The sequence below is a fragment of the Dasypus novemcinctus genome, chromosome 21, assembly GCF_030445035.2.
Source record: "Dasypus novemcinctus isolate mDasNov1 chromosome 21, mDasNov1.1.hap2, whole genome shotgun sequence".
NCBI classification, from domain to species: Eukaryota; Metazoa; Chordata; class Mammalia; order Cingulata; family Dasypodidae; genus Dasypus; species Dasypus novemcinctus.
In genome coordinates, this window is record NC_080693.1 from 7,872,827 (window position 1) to 7,892,382 (window position 19,556).

Here is a 19,556-nt window from a genome sequence, read left to right on the forward strand (position 1 = left end):
TGGACAGAGAGAAAGACGGTTTCAGAGAAATAGGGAGACCTGAACCTAAGGACCTCTAAGCACTGGGCATGGCGCTGGATGAAGTTTTCCAGATCTCTGAGGATCTGTGTGTCAAAGGTACCGTGTTCCAGCCATTGACTTTCATGTTCTAATTTGTCCTGAGGCCAGATTATAGTGGAGTAATAGAGAGGAGCTGGAGTTTTCCCATTTTTGGAAGCTGGGATGAGGTCAGGGACTCTCCAGGGTTGACTGAGCACCTCAGGCGTCCCCAAGGTAGTCAGAGAACCTTACAGCAGGAAGCCCACACCCAGGACCAGATATCTCTGACTCCTGAGGGGGTTCTGGGGATGCAGGTCGGGCATCTGCCGTGGTCCCCAGAAACGAAGAGGATCACTGACCTAGGCCCGGATATGTGGAGTTGTCTAAACAATAGGAGAAAGAGCAGGATCCTCCAGAGGAGAATTCCCTTAACTCACCCAGCTGGTGATGGGAGTCCAGTGTTGGATGGAGCTACAGCAGCAGCAAGGGTAGTTCTCACCAATCAGCTGGTCTCAACACAATCCCAAGTGTCTCTGGGGCTTGCTCTGTCTCTGAGGCTCACTCTGAGGAGTTCCAGGAGAGGGTGAAAAGGAGGATAGCAATCAGAGTTGCATGATCAGAATAAGGAGTAACCCCGGGTGAGCTGCCGCTGCCCACTGCTTCCCAGGTTGCAAGGTGTGGAGGCGGGGGTCTCCTCTTCCCGGATCCTGGGTTTCCGGCAACATATGTTAGATGTTGGGGTGAGAGAGTTGGGACACAGAGACCAGCAGATTGCAGGCAAGGATTTATTGGGAAACTCTCCCAATGGAGGGGGTCTGAATAATAAACTTCAGCCCCACCCCTGGCAGAGGCGGTCATGAATTTATCCAGTACATCTATGGGAGCGTGCTTAGACAGTGGGAGTGGGTTTGGGCTTAGGTAAGACCTGAGGGCCTATAGGTTGGCTAGGGGTGGTGGGCGAGGGGCAGTGAATTCTAGGGGTGTGGGAGGGGTTGGTGGGGTCACGTGGCTTCTCTGCATTCTTGTGACGAAATGAACTGTATCAGGACACGTCGGCTCAGGATGGGGGCCTGTTCTATTTCATGAGACATGGCTCCTTCTGAGGAAACTTCCCACTTCCACAGTAGAGCAGGTTAATAATAAACTTGGAGCTTCTGCAAGTCGTAGCTGTTATGGTGGCTAGGGATGGGACCTAGTGCTGTCATAGGAGACTTTAGATTACTACCTGTGGTTTCAAAGCGTTTTTGAGTGATTTTTTTATTGTTCATGGATTTAAGATTCCCGGCCAGCAGAGCTGCATAGACCAGGACAGTGATCAAAATGACCACATTTTCCCAGTTTAGAGAGTTTGAAGCATAGGCAAAAACAATGTCTTATTACTTGCCCTTTTGGGCTTGGGGCAGCTGGCACTTTAACTTGTAATTTAGACTTAGTCCTTTGCTGTTAGGATCCGGGTACAAAGTTACAAGAGTCCGGTTGCAGTGTCTGCAGCACTGACAGCATACCTTGCTCCTTCTGAGAGAGGGAGGGGCCGATGTAATCCACTTGCCATCGTGCTCCTGGAGTCTCTGCTCAGCCAGTGTGTCTCGTCCAGTGAGGTAATGGTCAGTCATTGGGTGAGCACGATGGACACTTGAGGGTGCTGTTGGTGAGCTGCTGGTGAGTGACAGGCAGTGGGAACTGCTGGCCTAGGCACCACCAGGTCTGGTATCCACGGTGTTTGCTTTTTTGGTGGAGCTTTTTTGGTGGATGGCTCTGGATCTTCTCGAGGGCATCTGCCTCAACAGTCCCAAGAGAGATGTTAGAGGAGGGGGCAGGGACATGATAGACTGTTACCTGTCACTGCTGGCAGTTGTTCCAGATGTTCTCCCACAGACTTCTCTTCCCCGCAGGGGGCAGCCCACAGCAGTGCATTGTCCCTGTCTCACGCTTAGGTTTCTGCTAGGAATTGTGACTAAAACTCAAGTGGTATTTGTTTAGAAAGTTGCCTCTACCACACACCCCACCCAAAGCCAATATTGGTACTGGCTACATCCAATACACAGGACAAGTTAAGCCTACCCCCTTACCGCTTGAGCCTGTGTTATTGTTTTAAAAGCAGCCTGCTGGGGGCTGTGGGGGATGGGGTTCTCATTTCCCAGCACAACCTTTTCTGATTAACACATAAGATAGCTTTTAATATCTGAGCTAAGTGAGGGAGAAGGGTTTTCAGGATCCCAAAAATATTATAAACCTTAACAATATAAGAAAATTTACTTTATCAGTTACAACAGAGGGTACAGTTTTTTGTTTTACTTAACACCATTTAAGATAAAATTGTCTTTGATGTTTCTTTTAATTCTGAAAAACAAAAAGATTACTGGTTGGCATAATATCATCAAGAAGGTTACAGCCACTGGTTTTTGGGTTTTTTTTTCACACAGCCAGAATTTTGCCACCAGGACAAATGATTTGGCTATGCACATAGCCTTGGGGAAGCACTGTGAAATCACAGTTGGCCTTCTCACATGAAGGTGAATGCAGGCTGGATTGATTTGCCTAAGGAGATACTAAAGGAAACTTTAACAAGTCTTAAACATAGTGATAGTGACATAACTGGATATTAATTTTTGTAACACACTTGGAATATTTAGGACTGCTACAGACAGCAGTGGCGTTACTTTAATTCATGATAATCTACTGTTATGCACCAACCCTGACAACCCCTCAAGGTCACTCTTTTTCTGCAGCCATAGAGCTGCTTCTTTGGTGAATGTGGTGCAAATCAGTTGAACATGAGCTAAAGCATGTCTCTTGATTTCTAGATGGAGAGGTTGTTTCTGTGATACAACCAATTTAAAAAATAATTAGGGAAGCGGACTTGGCTCAATGGATAGAGCGTCCACCTACCACATGTGAGGTCCATGGTTCAAACCCAGGGTCTCCTTGATCCATGTGGAGCTGGCCCATGCACAGTGCTGATGCAAACAAGGAGTGCAGTGCCATGCAGGGGTGTCCACCATGTAGGGGAACCGCATGCACAAGGAGTGGGCCCCAGAACGATAGCCACCCAGTGTCAAAGAAAATTCAGCCTGCCTAGGAGTGGCACCGCACACATGGAGAGCTGATGCAGCAAGATGACGCAACAAAAACAGACAGAGATTCCCAGTGCTACTGACAAGAATAGAAGCAGACAGGGAACACACAGTGAAGGACAGAGAGCAGACAACTGGGGTGGGGGGGAAGGGGATAGAAATAAAAACATAAATCTTCAAAACTATAATAATAATTAAAGCCACGATTAACAACATTGTACTTTGATATTATGCTGAAACATCTTTTAGATTTTCAGGAATTTTATGCACTCTTTTGAAGTGAACATTTTACTGATACTACGTTGATTAACAGAGGTTTAAAGAATTCCTTTTAATTTGATAACACTTTTATGTTTATTTTTAGATTTATTTCTCTCCCTCCCTCCCCCCGTCCCAGTTGTCTGTTCCCTGTGTCCATTCACTGTGTGTTCTTCTATGTCTGCTTCTATTGTTGAATTGTCAGCAGCACCAGGAATCTGTGTCTATTCTTGTTGCGTCATCTTACTGTGTCAGCTCTCTGTGTATGTGGCGCCACTCCTGGGCAGGCTGAACTTTCTTTCACACTGGACGGCTCTCCTTACTGGGAGCACTCCTTGCACGTGGGGCTCCCCTACATGGGGGACACCCCTTTGTGGCACGGCACTCCTTGCATGCATCAGCACTGCACATGGGCCAGCTCCACACGGGTCAAGGAGGCCCTGGGTTTGAACCATGGCCCTCCCATGTGGTAGACGGGCGCCCTATCCTTTGGCCAAGACCGCTTCCTCATAACACTTTTAAACACTTTCCATTCAACTTATATCAATTGAACTCAAGTATTCTATTATTTTACTTTTTCCCAAGGTGAAAGATATTTTTCAGGACTTGACTCTGGGAAGACAGGTTTGAACATTATATTCTTTTAAAAGTGATAAGATTTATTATTATTATTTTTAACAGTCAAGGAAATGATAGGATTAAACTATATGAAGCTATTTTGGTAAAAAGAGATTTTTCTTTTATATACTGATTAGTCAGGAGAAAAACTTTTTGCAAACTTAGCTAAAACAGACCACTAGTATACTCTTTCATATTACAGCTTTTAAAACTTCATACATAGATATAATAAATTTTGCTCAGCTTTAACTACAAACATTTCTTTTTCATGAATCTTCTGCACTTTCTGTATTCATTCAGGTTTTGTTTTATATTTTAACTTTTCTTGATAACCAGTTCTTTTATCTTAGGACAAAATTACTGTTTTTTTCCTTAACAATATGGTGTAACACATTCTATACACCCTACATACATAAGTCAATAAAATGATTTTGGGAACTGTCTCAAAACAAATTTCTTACAGCATGCAATGATCATGATTACATTAATTAAGAGGTATTTTATTTTAGCACTGGAGGATAACTACTTTCCCCATTATTTTATGAAAACTTATGATTCACAATGGAATCAAACTTATCTTTTTTTCTATCACAGCTTTAATATGCGGATTGAGATGACAGGTTTTTCTGTTATGAGATTAATCATGAATTCAGTTTCTGTTTAATAATGACTTTCTAGAACTCCTATATCTCGAAAATAAAAAGACAACCCATTTAAAAAATGGGCAAGAGATTTGAACAAACACTTCTCCAAAGAAGAAATAGAAATATCTAAAAAGCACATGAAAAAATGCTCCAAATTACTAGCTATTAGGGAAATGCAAATCAAAACTACAATGAGATACCATCTTACTCCCATGAGACTGGTGGCTTTCAAAAAAACCCAGAAAACTACAAATGCAAGAGAGGAATGTGAGCACTCATCCACGGCTGGTGGGAATGGAGAAGGATCCAGCCATTCTGGAGGACAGTTTGGCAGTTTCTCAAAAAACTAGCTCTAGATTTGCCATATGACCCAGCAGTTCTACTGCTGGGAATATACACAGAACTGAAAACAAGGACACAAACTGATACATGCACATCAGTGTTCATAGCATCATTATTCACTATTGCCAAAAGTTGTAATGAGCCCAAATGCCCATCAACAGGTGAATGTATAAATAAAATGTGGTATATACATACAATGGAATACTACTCAGCTATAAGAAGGAATAGAAACACATGGAATAACATGGATGAATCTTGAGGACCTTATGTTGAATGAAGCAAGCCAGGCATTGAAGAACAAATACTACCTGACCTCTCTGGTATGAAATAAGTAAACCAAGCTGTCTCAGGGAGCTAGAGACTGGATGATAGGCTTAAAGGAAGTTGGAGGGGGGAGAGGGGTTGGGAACTGATGCCTACCTACATGGGTGAAATCTCTGATAAGCTGGAGGTAAGTATTTGTACACGGAAGGGATAAGTTGGGGGCATAGGGATACCTTTGGGTTGGGTTTTGTGGGCTTGAGGGGGACTAGGGTTGGGAGGTGGGTCAGATGGCCCAAGGAACTGGGGGAAATGCTTGGGGGAACATTTGAACATGGAAGATTGTCAAGTATGTGGTTGAAACTATAATGTTGGGAAAACTCTTTAGAAAATATAATGAAGGATTGCCTGTTTAAGATTCTTAAGGGGGAGTGTCTGGCACAGGGACAGGCTTCTATGGAGTGTATGAGTGTTCATGTAGTCATAGTGTATTATATCATTGGGTGGAGACCCATGCAATGAGTGTGAAGGTATACCCACATCCTGGGAAGAACTGATGTTCTCAAACAGAGGAAATTGTGTCTCTCGAGAGAATTGGTGGCTCCCAGTGGGTTAGGGCAGTATAAAATGTCAAGCTCTCAGCATTGTTGCAAGTATCTGTGAACCTGGTCCTTCAAGTAATGAAGGTTGACTGTCACTGTGGACTCTGAGGGAAGGAGGAGAGAGGTTTAGAATACGTGGGATCAGGGTAACTGGGAGGGAATGGAAGTGATCCACAAGATCATGCAATGATGGATATAGGACATGTTAAATTATACCAAAAATGTATAAAAGTGTATAGGCTAAAATGTAAACCATAATGTAAAACTTAAGGTAACTAAAAATTAGAAAATTATATAGTCTAAAATAAAAATACTAATGTAAACCAAAATGGAACCATGTTTGAAAGCTATGTTTCAATATCTGTTCATCAAGTGCAGCATATATAACATGAACATTTAAAAAGAGCATTGCTGGGGAAGGGGGAAAAGGGTTTGATGTTGTATATATAGGAGTCCCCTATATTGTATATGTGAATTACTGTGATCTAAAGCTTTTGTGAAGACAAAATTAAAAATTAGAAAAAAAAGGATGTAGACACTGAGGAACAAATGAAAGAAAGTGCCTTGCCACTGTACATACAGGGCAACACCTATTGCAGTGATGAAAGGCAAAACATCAAAAACAAAGCTTTATAATATTTTTCATTTTTTAATACCCCAATTTATTTTAGTTTCCCTAATTAGTATGTATTCTACTTCTAATATTTAAAACCATCACTATATTTCATTTTCCTGTTAATTGAATTTGGCAATGTATTAGGCTTCATTTTTTGAAGAAGTTTTGGACTGCAGAGAGGTACAAATATGGCAGGGGAGGAACACTGGTGTGGGGTGTTATTGATGGGAGCATATGGTTGGGATGGAGTTCTCCAGGACTTGTATATAGGGTACATAAAAATATTTGGATAAATGTTGGGTATTTTCATAGTAGTTACAGTTACAAAGGACAACTGAGGGAGTGCTGAGTTCCTAGCCAGGGGAGCTCTATCACATTCTGCAGTGGAACAGCAACAATCCCCCAAGTGCACTGGCAAAGACCAACAAAGGAGGATGGTCCAACAATGTGCCCTTGATATTGATGACTATGCTTATGAGCCTGTGTGCCTGAACTATGAAGTAGGGCTAGAGCTGGAGGGTGCCTAACAGTTTAACTCCTTAGAACCTCCATATTGCTCGAATGTGGCCACTCTCTAAGCGAAACTCAGCATGTAAGTGCATTAACTCCCCTCCCCACCCCCAGCATGGGACATGACTCCCGGGGATAAGCCTCCCTGGCACAGAGGGATTGCTACCAAGCACCAGCTGATGATGTAACTAGAAAAAGACCTTGAATAAAAGGGTCAACTCAGACCAGCAGAATAGCTCAGCTTACATGTAATATCAGATGTAAAAACTGCTTTTTGAACTTGAATAAAAGGGTGAAATGGAAAGGACAAATGAGTTTATATGGCTATAAGTCTCCAAAAGAGTCAGGAGGTCATCAGAGGGGTTGCGCTTTCGCACGCCTCAGCAGGGTCCCAGAAAGAGCCAAAGTCAATACATCCCCAGGTACTGGTTCTCCTGAGGCCTATGGAGACCCACAGGTTCTATGGTCATGGCAAATGGCTCTGGAATTCAGTGCTGTGTCAGTTGGAACTACTTTGGAATTTGTGTTCCTGAGTGTGATAGAGTCGGACTCAGATGTGACCTTTCTACACTTGCCTCTTCTGTCACTTTTACTGAACCTGTGGTTGGCGCTAGGGTTGGTGTATATTCAGGAGACTTGAATCTCTTGACTGTCCATGTGCCAGCTAGGCCCTGAGCCTCAGCAGACTTGCAACTCCTACCCTCAGGTTCATTGGATGTAACCCAGGCCAGCTAACAAGGTCAACCACCACACCAGGGAGCCAAGAGTGCCTACAACTGCAAGCAGGAGAATTGCATCCATCATCCATGTGGAATCTAAGCCCCCTCTCAATATAGAATTGGAGTGGACATCACCATCACACGGTCCACAGGATGGAGGAATAAAATATGGATTACAGTGGACTTACTGATATTCTACTATGGAACTATTGTGACTTGTAATGGAAGAAATTGTAGCATTGATGTGGAGAAAGTGGCCATGGTAGTTGCTGAGGGCAGGGAGAGGGAAGAAGAGATGTGATGTGGGATTTTCAGGTCTTGGAGTTGTCCTGATATTGCAGGGACAGGTGCTAGACATTATATATCCTGCCATGACCCACTGAATGGACTGGGGGAGAGTGTAAACTACATTGTAAACTATTATCCATGTGGTGCAGCAGCGCTCCAAAATGTATTCACCAAATCAATGAATGTGCCACAATGATGAAAGAAATTGTTGATATGGGAGGATTGGGGTGGGGGTGGAGGGGTGGGAGATATATAGAAACCTCTTATATTTTTTGAATGTAACATTTAAAAAAATAGATTATAGGAAAAAATAATGACTTTCTGTAATTAGCCATTTGAATATTTCAGCTTAAGCAATGCTTGTATAAACTTCTTATATAATAACTATTCATAACCATGTAGAGCATCCTTACTTGAAGACAAATTCTGCCTTCACAGAACACATTCCCTTACTTAATGCTACCACAGTACCTTCCACAGCTTGCCATATGCATCCAAGTTTTGTCCTGCTTACTTCCACTCTGATTTATGAAAACTAGCCATCCCATCCTCGGACAAAACACACTTTTCTTGAACAAACGTATCAAATTTAAGTCAGCACTCCTACAGAAGTTTTACTTCTTCCAATATCCATTTAAGTTTCACATCCTACATTTCATTCTGTGAAGAAAAATAAACTATTCATTTCAGTTTAGGTAAGAACTGTCTTTTATGTTATGAAGAGATTATAATTGCATTAGTCAAGACTTACAGTTTTCCTCACTTTATGATCTTATTAGCATTCATACTTATTAATAGAAGCACTTGTTTAGTTTTTGGCCATTTGAATAGAGCTCTTTTAGGAGTTTTCATTTATCAATTTATCTTATCAGCCAGAGGTATTAGAATGTACACTGGCACTGAACAAACAGACAAAACCAAAAAGACTTACAATGCACCTGAAGCAGGCTAGTAAGATAGGAAATCAATAGATGGATCTGGAACCTGGCAAGAAGTCCACGTGGACATCAGTAACCCCAGATGGCTGCTGCAAGACCCTCTCCAAGTTTCTGCCACTCGGATGAAGACTTCCTCTGGAAGATAGGAAGCCCTGGATATTCCCCAAGGTCTTTATCTTTAGGTCCTCTTGGGAGATTGATAGGAGAAATAAGCAATCAAAAGAGAAAACAGGGCAGCAGACTTGGCCCAGTGTTTAGGGTGTCCATCTACCACACGGGAGGTCTGCAATTCAAACCCCAGGTCTCCCGAACCCGTGTGGAGCTGGCCCATGGGCAGTGCTGATGCGCGCAAGGAGTGCCATGCCACGCAGGGACATCCCCCGTGTAGGGGAGCCCCATGCGCGTGGAGTGCACCCTGTAAGGAGAGCCGCCCAGCGCGAAAGAAAGTGCAGCCTGCCCAGGAGTGGCACCGCACACACGGAGAACTGACACAACAAGATGACGCAACAAAAAGAAACACAGATTCCTGTGCCACTGACAACAGAAGCCGACAAAGAAGATGCAGCAAAATAGACACAGAGAACAGACAACTGGGGTGGCGGGGAGGGGAGAAAACTAAATAAATAATTTTTTTTTTTTTAAAGAGTAAACAGCTGGAACTCCTCCCTGGCCATTACCAAAGGGATGGGCTAATCAACATTTCAAAAAGGCATCTCTGGCAAGCACTTTCTCACCTTTGGGTAGGTTCCTGCCCTCTGTGTACCACTCTTGCCATTTTCCTCTGCAATGTGACCATGTAAGTAAACCTGGGATTTATAAGGTATAATGGGAAATTGTAGTCTGTAAATCAGCCTGCATTGTCACTTTTCAACCTCTTCCTCTCTAGCTAGGAGCCCTGATCTGTTATTTTCTCCCATGCCTCATGCAGCATTTTATGACCAGTAATAATACATGAGATTCTACTCTTTTTAATAGGTACATCTGTAGAATTATGTAAGTCCTGAGTGTTGTTACTGAGAATTCTATTATGTGTTAGGTTTCATTGTGTCCTATATGTGTTTTTAAAATTTTACTATTTTATAGTAAAATAGTATCAAACTTTATAATTCTCATAGAGAAGGCATGAGTGCTCAGTCCCTGGACTCAGAGCTTCTGGACCTGATAACTGACAACAACATATTATTATTATTATAAATAATCATACTAATTGAACACTGTTAAGTGTATTTCAGGGAAGCGGATTTGGCTCAACTAATAGAGCATCCACCTACCACATAGGAGGCCCAGGATTCAAACCCAGGGCCTCCTGACCAGTGTGGTGAGCTGGCCCACGTGCAGTGCTAATGCGTGCAAGGAGTGCCGTGCCACATAGGGGCAGCCCCGCATAGGGGAGCCCCATGCACAAGGAGTGCGCCCCCACAAGGAGAACTGCCCCATGTGAAAGAAGTGCAGCATGCCCAGGAGTGGCACCACACACACACACACAGAACTGATGCAGCAAATTGATGCAACAAAAAGAGACAGAGATCCCTGGTGCCGCTGACAAGAATGCAAGTGGACACAGAGAACAGACAATGGGGGGTGGGGGAGAAAGAATAAATAAAAAATAAAATCTTGAAAAAGAAAGTATTTCAGAGCACTCTACACATAAGTTATTTTATCCTTCAGAATAAAAAGTTAGGTAAATACTACTCATATTTTACAAATGAGGAAATTAAGACAGAAGGAAGGTAGCCTTCCCTGAGATAAACACATCATATTTAATAGCACTTGAATTTATCCTGGAGCTCTGTAAACATCTGGAGCATTTGGCCATAGGGATCATTCTGTTCAATCCTGGGCTCCAGGCACCTTCAGACTTAAAGTCCCTTTGGTGTCCAGAAAAGGAGTTAGATGTCTGCTACTCTCTGCAAAACCTACTTATTGTCAAGTCTTCCTAAGTGGGATGTTGAAGGTTTCCAAGCTGTGGCTCTTCATGTTATGACCTACAGAAACTATTTTGACCACAGCTATGGGCCCTTCCAGGTTAAAGTTCCTAGTTTGCAGGAGAGAACACTTTTCCTAAGGTACATAGTAAGTACTCCCCTGGATCAGGCATCTGGGCTATTTGGGGTATTTTTTCAAAAATTCGAGGTAATCCTCTTAGGTCTTGCAGGTCATTTCAATTTCCCATGCTTAATAAATACTATTTTGAACTTTTGCCATGATCTTCAACTCTGCACAGTCTTGTCTTGACACTCATATTCAGTAGCCTGCCTGACATTTATTACAAAAATGAAATAGGTACTTTTGGAGGTAGGTATTTTGGACCATTTTTATTTGAAAGTGTTTCTCTACTGGCATCACCCTCATAATAGGTGAGGCATTATCTATTAACCCAGCTGTTTTTTGTTTTTGTTTTTTTATCTCTGTGTCTCATTCCTTCCTGTGGTATCATGAATTTTTATCATTGTAAATTACATCCTTAAACTACTCCCTCTCCTGATTTGTCCTCATATTCTAAAATTGGCCATTCTGAAATTTGAAAAGAAACAAAACAAAGCAAATCATTTTCAACTTTTATTTCTTGCTGCTGACCTCTCATCTCTTCAATGCAAGTTGAAAGCAGAGCCCATTCATCAGCGTTTCTCCTCATCCCACCGAATAGGGTAAGAATAGTTACCCTTTGCAATTAGGGTTTTTATTCCTTTTAATTCCTGGACATCAGTCTTGGTGACAATAACATTTTCATCAATCTAATAATTGCAGAAGCTTTTATCAGCCATCACCTTATTTCATCCTCAGCAGAATTTGATTAATTTCTTAACACTCAGAAACTAGCAAGAAGCTCTTCTCTTAAGGGCTATCTAGGTGAAGCATCCCCGTGTCTATCCAGCCTATCCCCGTGCCACTTGGATCTCTCTGTGTTCAGGGAGCAACTTCCTCAGGATTCCAGTTGCTTTGCTTTCTGTAGGAATCTTGCAAGAGGAAGCTTATTGACACTCTAAAGCTATTACTACTGCAGGTGGTCTTGGGCCACAACTGACTCTCATTATCTCCCACTTTGTCCATTCTAGATTTCCCTCGCCCCCATTTAGCACCTCTGCCAGTCTCAGGAGCTTCCCAGGTGCCAGATCATCATGTCTGATGGGAGTGTTCCTGGCCACAATGCCCTTCTCAGGCGGGTTTGCTGCTCTTGTCTGTTTATTAACACTGGCAGGGGAGTCTTGACATGTGCTAGGTAAATGATGTGCATGTGAAACACATTCTTCCTTGACTCTGTGAAATGACAGCCCACCTTCTTCCTCCTGATAGAGCAGATCAATAATCCTTTCAAGACAAGGGCCCATATGCTTTCCTGTTAGGCCCTTAGCTTGAAGAGCAAGAAGTGCCCAGCTGGTGATCACAGCAGAGAGGTCAATGGATTGGTATCAGGTCTTTGTCTTTTAAATACATATTAGAGCCAGATTGTCAACTTTGTCAGGAAATTTGGTATGGCTTTTGAGTGGAATTTATTTATAAGGGAGGTAGTAACAATATATTGAGTCATACTATGTTATGGGAAACTGGCTTACCTGTTTGTTATTGTAAATGTTACACCTGTTAACTGTAGCAGTTGTTAAATGTAGCAGTTGTTAAATGTTGCAGTTGTTCCCTGTTAATGTAAATGATGTTGCAGTTCAGATAGCAAACAACTGCTTGGTGGTTTCCAATAAATGCAATGGAAAAACTAGGGGTGAGGCTCTCAGTTCCAGAAGCTGTGAGTCCCCTGGTCCCAGGTTTGTCTCCCCTCTTGTGTCTCTACCTTTGTTTCTGCATTGCCTTCCCTTTGAGCCAACCTATTGTGAGCTGAATGCAGCAAGTGGCACCCAACATGGGGCTTGAGGGGAAGAAGAATCTCTTCGAGGGAAACTAAAGGTGTTCTTATGGTGCAGAGCCCCGAGTGGTTTAGAAGGCCTTACAAGTCCTCGGTGAGTAAGGACACTCTTGGGTATTTTAGCAGGGTTACGATGGGAAACCGAGACATTTCAACAAAATATCACCCATATGTCTGTCTCCTAAAAGACCTCCTTAAAACAGGAGGAGCCAAGGCCAGTGAGCCTTATATTTTAAAACTCTTACAGATTATAGAAACCACTTTGAATATTGTTAAATCTATTTTAGAACCCTTACAAACAGAAGATGAAAAAGAGAAAAATGAAAATAGAGAATGCAAGGAAGTTTCTCCTACTGAATTTTTTGATGATACCAAAACTGAAGTTGTTTTGCCTTCAGCTCCTTCATTAACTGACCTTTAGAAAGTCATTTTCCTCCCCACGGACACCTCTTCCGCCTCCAATACCCAGAGATGCTCAGGCAAAGTTGTCAGCTTTACAAGAGGGCATTTTACAGGCTAGAAGGAGGGTGACTTGGAGGCACTTCAAATGGACTTTCCAGTTACCATACAAGAAAAAGTAGCTCCCAGAATTGATCCTCAAAACCTGAAGGGAGTTTATGAGTTCACTCATGAACCCTTCCCATTTAAAATTTTGAAAGAGTTAAAAGCAGCAGTGCAGCAATATGGTCTAAATTCTCCTTTTACCTGTGATGCAGTGCAAGGTCTTACTGAAGGCTCTAGGCTGATTCCAGCTGACTGGACCCTAGGGTCTGGAGAGTTTTTACAATTCAAAACCTGGTGGGCAGATCATGTGGAGACTCATAATAGAGCCCATAATATTCCCATTTCCTTGGATCAGTTAGTGGGGGTGGGGAATTGGGCAGGAGTAGAACAGCAGTTAACCATGGATGATCAAGCCATCGCACAGGTTCGATGCTGTTGCTTAAGGGCATGGGAAAAATTGAGGGTAAAGGCCAGCCTCTGGTGTCATTTCAACAAAATATTACAAGGACCTAAAGAACCTTACCCTGACTTTATTTTTCGGTTACAAGAGGCTATCAAGAAACAGGTCAATAATTTAGAAGCTGCTGATACTATTTTGCAGCTAATGGCTTACGAAAATGCCAATTGCGATTGTCAGAAAGCTATTGGGATTTTGAAAGGTAAATTGGGTTTGGCTGGATATATTAAATTGTGCCAGAATGTAGGGACAGAGGGCCACCGCACTACAATGATGGCTCAGGCTGTGGCAGGGATGAAAATCAATAAGAGGTTCTCTGGAAAATGTTTTAATTGTGGAAAAATTGGTCACGTGATAAAAGATTGTCAGAAAAGATGTGAGGGAAAAAGAATACTGCTTGGACAGAATATTTCTCCTCTGCCATATAATATTCGATAAAGCCACCAAACCCTCTCAACTGGGAGAGAGTGGCCTATTCAACAAATGGTGCCTGGAGAACTGGATAGCCATATGTAGAAGAATGAAAGAGGATTACCATCTCACACCTTATACAAAGATCAACTCAAGATGGATCAAAGACCTAAATATAAGAGCCAAGACCATAAAAACCTTGGAAAGCAGTGTAGGGAAACATCTACAGGACCTTGTAATAGGAAATGGCTTCATGAATATCACACCAAAAGCACGAGCAGCAAAAGAACTAATAGATAAATGGGACTTCCTCAAAATTAAAGCCTTCTGTACCTCAAAGGAGTTTGTTAAGAAAGTAAAAAGGGAGCCTACACAGTGGGAGAAAATATTTGGCAACCATATATCTGATAAGAAACTTAGAACTTGCATATATAAAGAACTCATATATCTTGAAAATAAAAAGATAAACAACCCATTTAAAGAATGGGAAAAAGATTTAAACAGACACTTCTCCAAAGAAGAAATACAAATGGCTAAAAAGCACATGAAAAAATGCTCCAAATCTCTAGCTATTAGGGAAATGCAAATCAAAACTACAATGAGATACCATCTTACTCCCATAAGATTGGCAGCTATAAAAAAAACAGAAGAATACAAATGCTGGAGAGGATGTGAAGAAAGGGGAACACTCATCCACTGCTGGTGGGAATGCAGAAGGATCCAACTATTCTGGAGGACAGTTTGGCGGTTTCTCAAAAAGCTAACCATAGATTTGCCATATGATCCAGCAATACCACTGCTGGGTATATACCCAGCAGAACTGAAAACAAGGACACAAACCGATATATGCACACCAATGTTCATAGCAGCATTGTTCATTATCGCCAAAAGTTGGAATCAACCCAAATGCCCATCAACAGATGAGTGGATCAATAAAATATGGTATATACACACAATGGAATACTACGTGGCTGTAAGAACAAATACACTACAAACACACGTGATAACATGGATGAATCTTGAGAACCTTATGTTGAGTGAAGCAACCCAGACCTTGAAGGACAAATACTACATGACCTCAATGATAAGAAATAAACAAGCTGCCTCAGAGAGCTAGAGACTGAACGATAGGCTTACAGGAAATCAGGGGGTGGAGGAAAGATGTGAGCCGACGTCTGCAGGGGTGGAATTTATGATGAGCTGGCGGTAAGTATGAACACAAAGAAGAGATAAAATGGGGGCAAGGGGTTGCCATTGGGTGGGGCTTTGCGGGTTTGAGGGGGGCTGGTAATGGGCGGATGGGTAATATTGCCCAAAAAGTGGGGGGAGGGAGGGGAACATACGAACACAGGAGAGTGTCAGGTGTTGGTTGAGAGTAAAATGCTGAAAAAATCGTATCAAAATATAATTAAGAGGGTTACCTGTTTAGGATGCTCGGAAGGGATGGTCCGATGCGGGACGGGCTCCTGGGGAATGTCTGAATGCTCATTTTGCCAGAGTGGGTGATACCATTGGGTAGAGACCCAAGTAGTGAGAGTGGGGGTGGACCCACATCCTGGGGAGGACTAATGCCATCAAATAGAGGGAACTGTATCTCTCGAGAGAAAGGGGGGCTCCCAGGGCATTGGGGCAGCTGAGCAATTTAGGACCTGAACACTGTTGCAAGTATCTCTGGACGTGGCTCCTCGGGAAACGGAGGTTGGCTGTCACTGTGGGCACCAAGGGGATGGGAAAATGGATGTTAAATGTGTGAAACCAAGGTAAATGTGGGGTAAGAGAGGAGTTTCGTGAGAGTACACAAGGATGGATATAAAATATGTAATATTACATCATAAACATATAGGGGACGACAGAATGATAATGTAAACCATAATGTAAAACATAGGATAACTAAAAATGTTAGAAAACTGCGTGTCCTAAAGTATGCACCACAATGTAAGCACAGATGTCACCTGTTTTGAAAGCTATTGTCTCAGACTATGTACATCACTTTAAGTAAATATGTTGTGAATAGGCTGTTAGAGTATCGCTGTGGAAGGGAAAAGGTTTTGTGGTGGATGTGTGGGAGTGCTGTATATTGCATACATGAATTGCTGTGGTCTAGGGCTCTTGTGAAGAGAAGTTCAATAATTAGGGGGAAAAAAAAGGAAAAGAAAAAGATAGGATGTAGAATTTTTCTAAGTCAACACGTATTCTATATCTAACCTTTAAACCCATCGCTATATCCCATTTTGCTAGTAAGAGATCCTGACATGATATTGGGGCTTCAATATTCAGGAAGTTCTGGATCCCAGAGTGGTCCAACAATGGCAGCGGAGGAATACTGGTATAGGATACTATTGACAGGGGATATATGGCTGACAGGGAGCTATACAGGGCATATGTCCAGGGTGCATGGTAATGTTTGGATATACTCATAGTGGCAACAATTAAAAAGTAAAGCTGGGGGGGTACTGGGTCCCTGGCCGGGGGTGCTGTGCCATGGTCCCTAGGGGAGCAGCGGCAGTCCCCCAAGTGCAGCAGCAAGGACCGAGAAGGAATGAGGGTCCAACAGTGAGCCCCTGATACTAATGACTATGCTTGTGAGCCTATATGCCTGAAATAAGAACAAGGCCTAGAGCAGCACTGTGCCTGGGAATTTCCTCCTGACAGCCTTCATGTTACTCAAATGTGGCCAGTCTCAAAGCCTAACTCAGCATCTAAATGCAATGCCTTCCCCCAGCGTGGGACATGACACCCAGGGATGAGCCTCCCTGGCACCGAGGGATCACTATCAACTAACAACTGATAATGCAACTGGAAAATGACCTTGAATTGAAGGTTCGATGCGGATCAGTAGAATATCCCTGTCTACATAGAATAATATGACTTTAAAATGCTGTTTGATCTAATGTAAGGGGGAAATAGAAAGGAGAAATGAGTTTATATGGCTATGAGTCTCTAAAAAATAAAAGAGTCTGGAGGCTGTCAGAAGGATTTCCCTTATGCACAACTGAGCAGAGTCTAAGAGACAGATAAAGTAGATACAATCCCCAGGTATTGGTTCCTTTGAGGGCTAAAGGGACCCACGGGTTCTATGGTCATGGCAGATAGGGTTCACTGCCATGTCAGATGGCCCTTCTTTGGAGCTGGTGTTTCTGCGTGATGAAACAGGACCCAGAGGGGATCTCTTTTCGTAAGACTATCATGCTACTTTACTGGAATTGTAGTTGGTATTGGGGTTTAAGATATATTTAGGGGATTGAATCTTTTTACTGACAATATGATAGCCAGGCCCTGAGCCTCAACAGACTCCAGCTCCTACAATCTGAATTATTGGACTCACCTCACTCAGCTAAGATGGAGTTGAAGAAGGGCAACCACCACACCATGGAGCCTAGAGTGCCTACAACTGAAAGCAGGAGGATTGCATCCAGTAACCATGTGGAATCTGAGCCTCCTCTTGACATAGAGGTGCAACGGACACAACCAATCCAAGGACCTCAGAGAAAAGGTTGCAGTGGAGTGGGAAAAGTGGACATGGTGGCTGATGGGTATGGGGAATGGCAGGAAGAGATGAGATGTGGAGGCACCTTTGGGACTTGGAGTTGCCCTGGATGGTGCTTCAGGGGCAATCACTGGACATTGTAAATCCTCCCAGGGCTCACTGGACGGAATGGGGGAGAGTGTGGGCCATGACGTGGACCAATGACCATGAGGTGCAGAGATACCCAGAGATGTACTTACCAAATGCAATGGATGTGTCATGATGATGGGAGTGAGTGTTGCTGGGGGGGGGGGAGGGGTGCGGTGGGGGTGGTGGGTTCGAATGGAACCTCATATTTTTTTAATGTAATATTTTTACAAAATCAATAAAAAAAAAAGAATATTTCTGCTCTGAAACAAACTGAGCTGTGTCTACTAGGCTGTTGTAAAGGAAATCATTGGTCTGGCCTTTGTCATTCTAATTATCATAAGAATGGCACCCCCTTGTCAGGAAACTTCCCAGGGGCCCACTCCCAGCCCCGCCCACAAAGGGGGCTTTCCTGGTTCAGCAGAGCAATCCCGGCACTCCCCGATTCTCCGCAGTTTCCTGGATTTATACCCCACCACAACAGGAAGTGCAGCCATAGATACTCCTATGGCAGAACCTGTTATTCTGCTTCCAAGAGACACCCCCATCCATGTAAAAATGAATAAAGGGACCTTTTCCATTTGGCATTGTTGGACTTCTCAAGGGCAGCAGTCTTATATCACAGGGAGGTAGAGTGCATACAGGAGTAATTGACTGTGACTATCAAGGAGAGTTTTTGTTTTCATGCTAATTCTGATGGGGCCTGTTTAGCCAAATTAATAAAATTAGTACAAAATTTTTATCAAGGTGTTAAAAGGAATTTTCGGTTTTGAATCACTAGCTTACTCCTAAACTTCGAGTCTTAGGGTAGTCTTAAAGAGTAGTAATCCAAAAAATATGTGTTAACTGTCAGTCTAAACTGTTAAATAAGAGCATAAGTGCATTTATGCTGCTCAGGTTATCCTAACTGGTTGCTGATTACTAATGTATTTCCAAGAACAAGCTTGCATGTTACAGGCAACATGATTCCAAAAGAAATCCTAAAAGCAGTAAAATGTAAAATGTGAAATGATGGAGAGCTTAAAAAAAAAAAAAAAGCTATACCAGAAAAGTAAGAATTATGAGTCAAATTGTAAACTTTGTTTCTGTTGGTGTGTTGTAATTGTTTGTGTGTTTGTCTGTTTGTTCAATGTCAATATATATTTTAATACCTCCTGATGGTATAAATAAATACTTCTGAAAGAGTTCTTTTCAAATGGCTGAAAAATTAAATAAGCACTTATAATATTGCCTAAGTTTGAAATGTTAATGAGATCTCTATAGTTGTATACAACTATTATAATAGAATATGTATATAGTTGATTAATAGAATTAGTCTCTTCATAAAAAAAGTTCTTGCTTAAATTGAGATGAATAATTTATTTTTCTTCATAGGATAAAATGAAAGATGTAAAAGTTAAGCAAATATTGAAAAAGGTAAAAAGTTTGTGGGAATGCTAACGGAAATTTATTAAGGTGTATTTTGTCCTAAAATAAAATGGTTAGTTTTATAAAATCAAAAAATGGAGATATGCAGAACAGGACTAGTATGCATATAGCAAGTTGTAAAAGTATTGTGGTAGCATTCAGTGAGATAATGTGTTTTGTAAAAGTAAAACAAATCTGAATGAATATAAAAAGTGCAAAAACTATGTGAAAGGTCAACAGTGGACTTTTGCAGTTCTTTAAGGCTTTCTGCCTTGGCCTAATGGCAATGAATCCTGCTGCATAGAAGAAACCTGTGGCAGTGACCCTACTGAGAAACATCAGAGACAGTGGTATTTTAAAAGCCTGGAAGAGGCAAACAATTGAGACAAGCTCTAAGGT

General features: G+C 42.2%; 1 protein-coding gene and 1 long non-coding RNA gene across 3 annotated transcripts in view; both read left to right on the top strand.

Annotated features, from left to right (window-relative positions):
- Positions 1 to 19,556, top strand: part of LOC139437117 (uncharacterized) — a 250,523-nt gene that overhangs the window by 23,463 nt on the left and 207,504 nt on the right. The gene's annotated exons all lie outside the window — the stretch shown is intronic.
- The window catches only part of LOC131274899 (zinc finger protein 596-like), a 29,813-nt gene continuing 23,926 nt past the window's right edge, over positions 13,670 to 19,556 (top strand). Inside the window, exon 1 of the mRNA XM_071210870.1 lies at positions 13,670 to 13,928. Coding sequence (XP_071066971.1) covers positions 13,670 to 13,928 — 259 coding nt within the window. The remainder of the gene's footprint in view (positions 13,929 to 19,556) is intronic.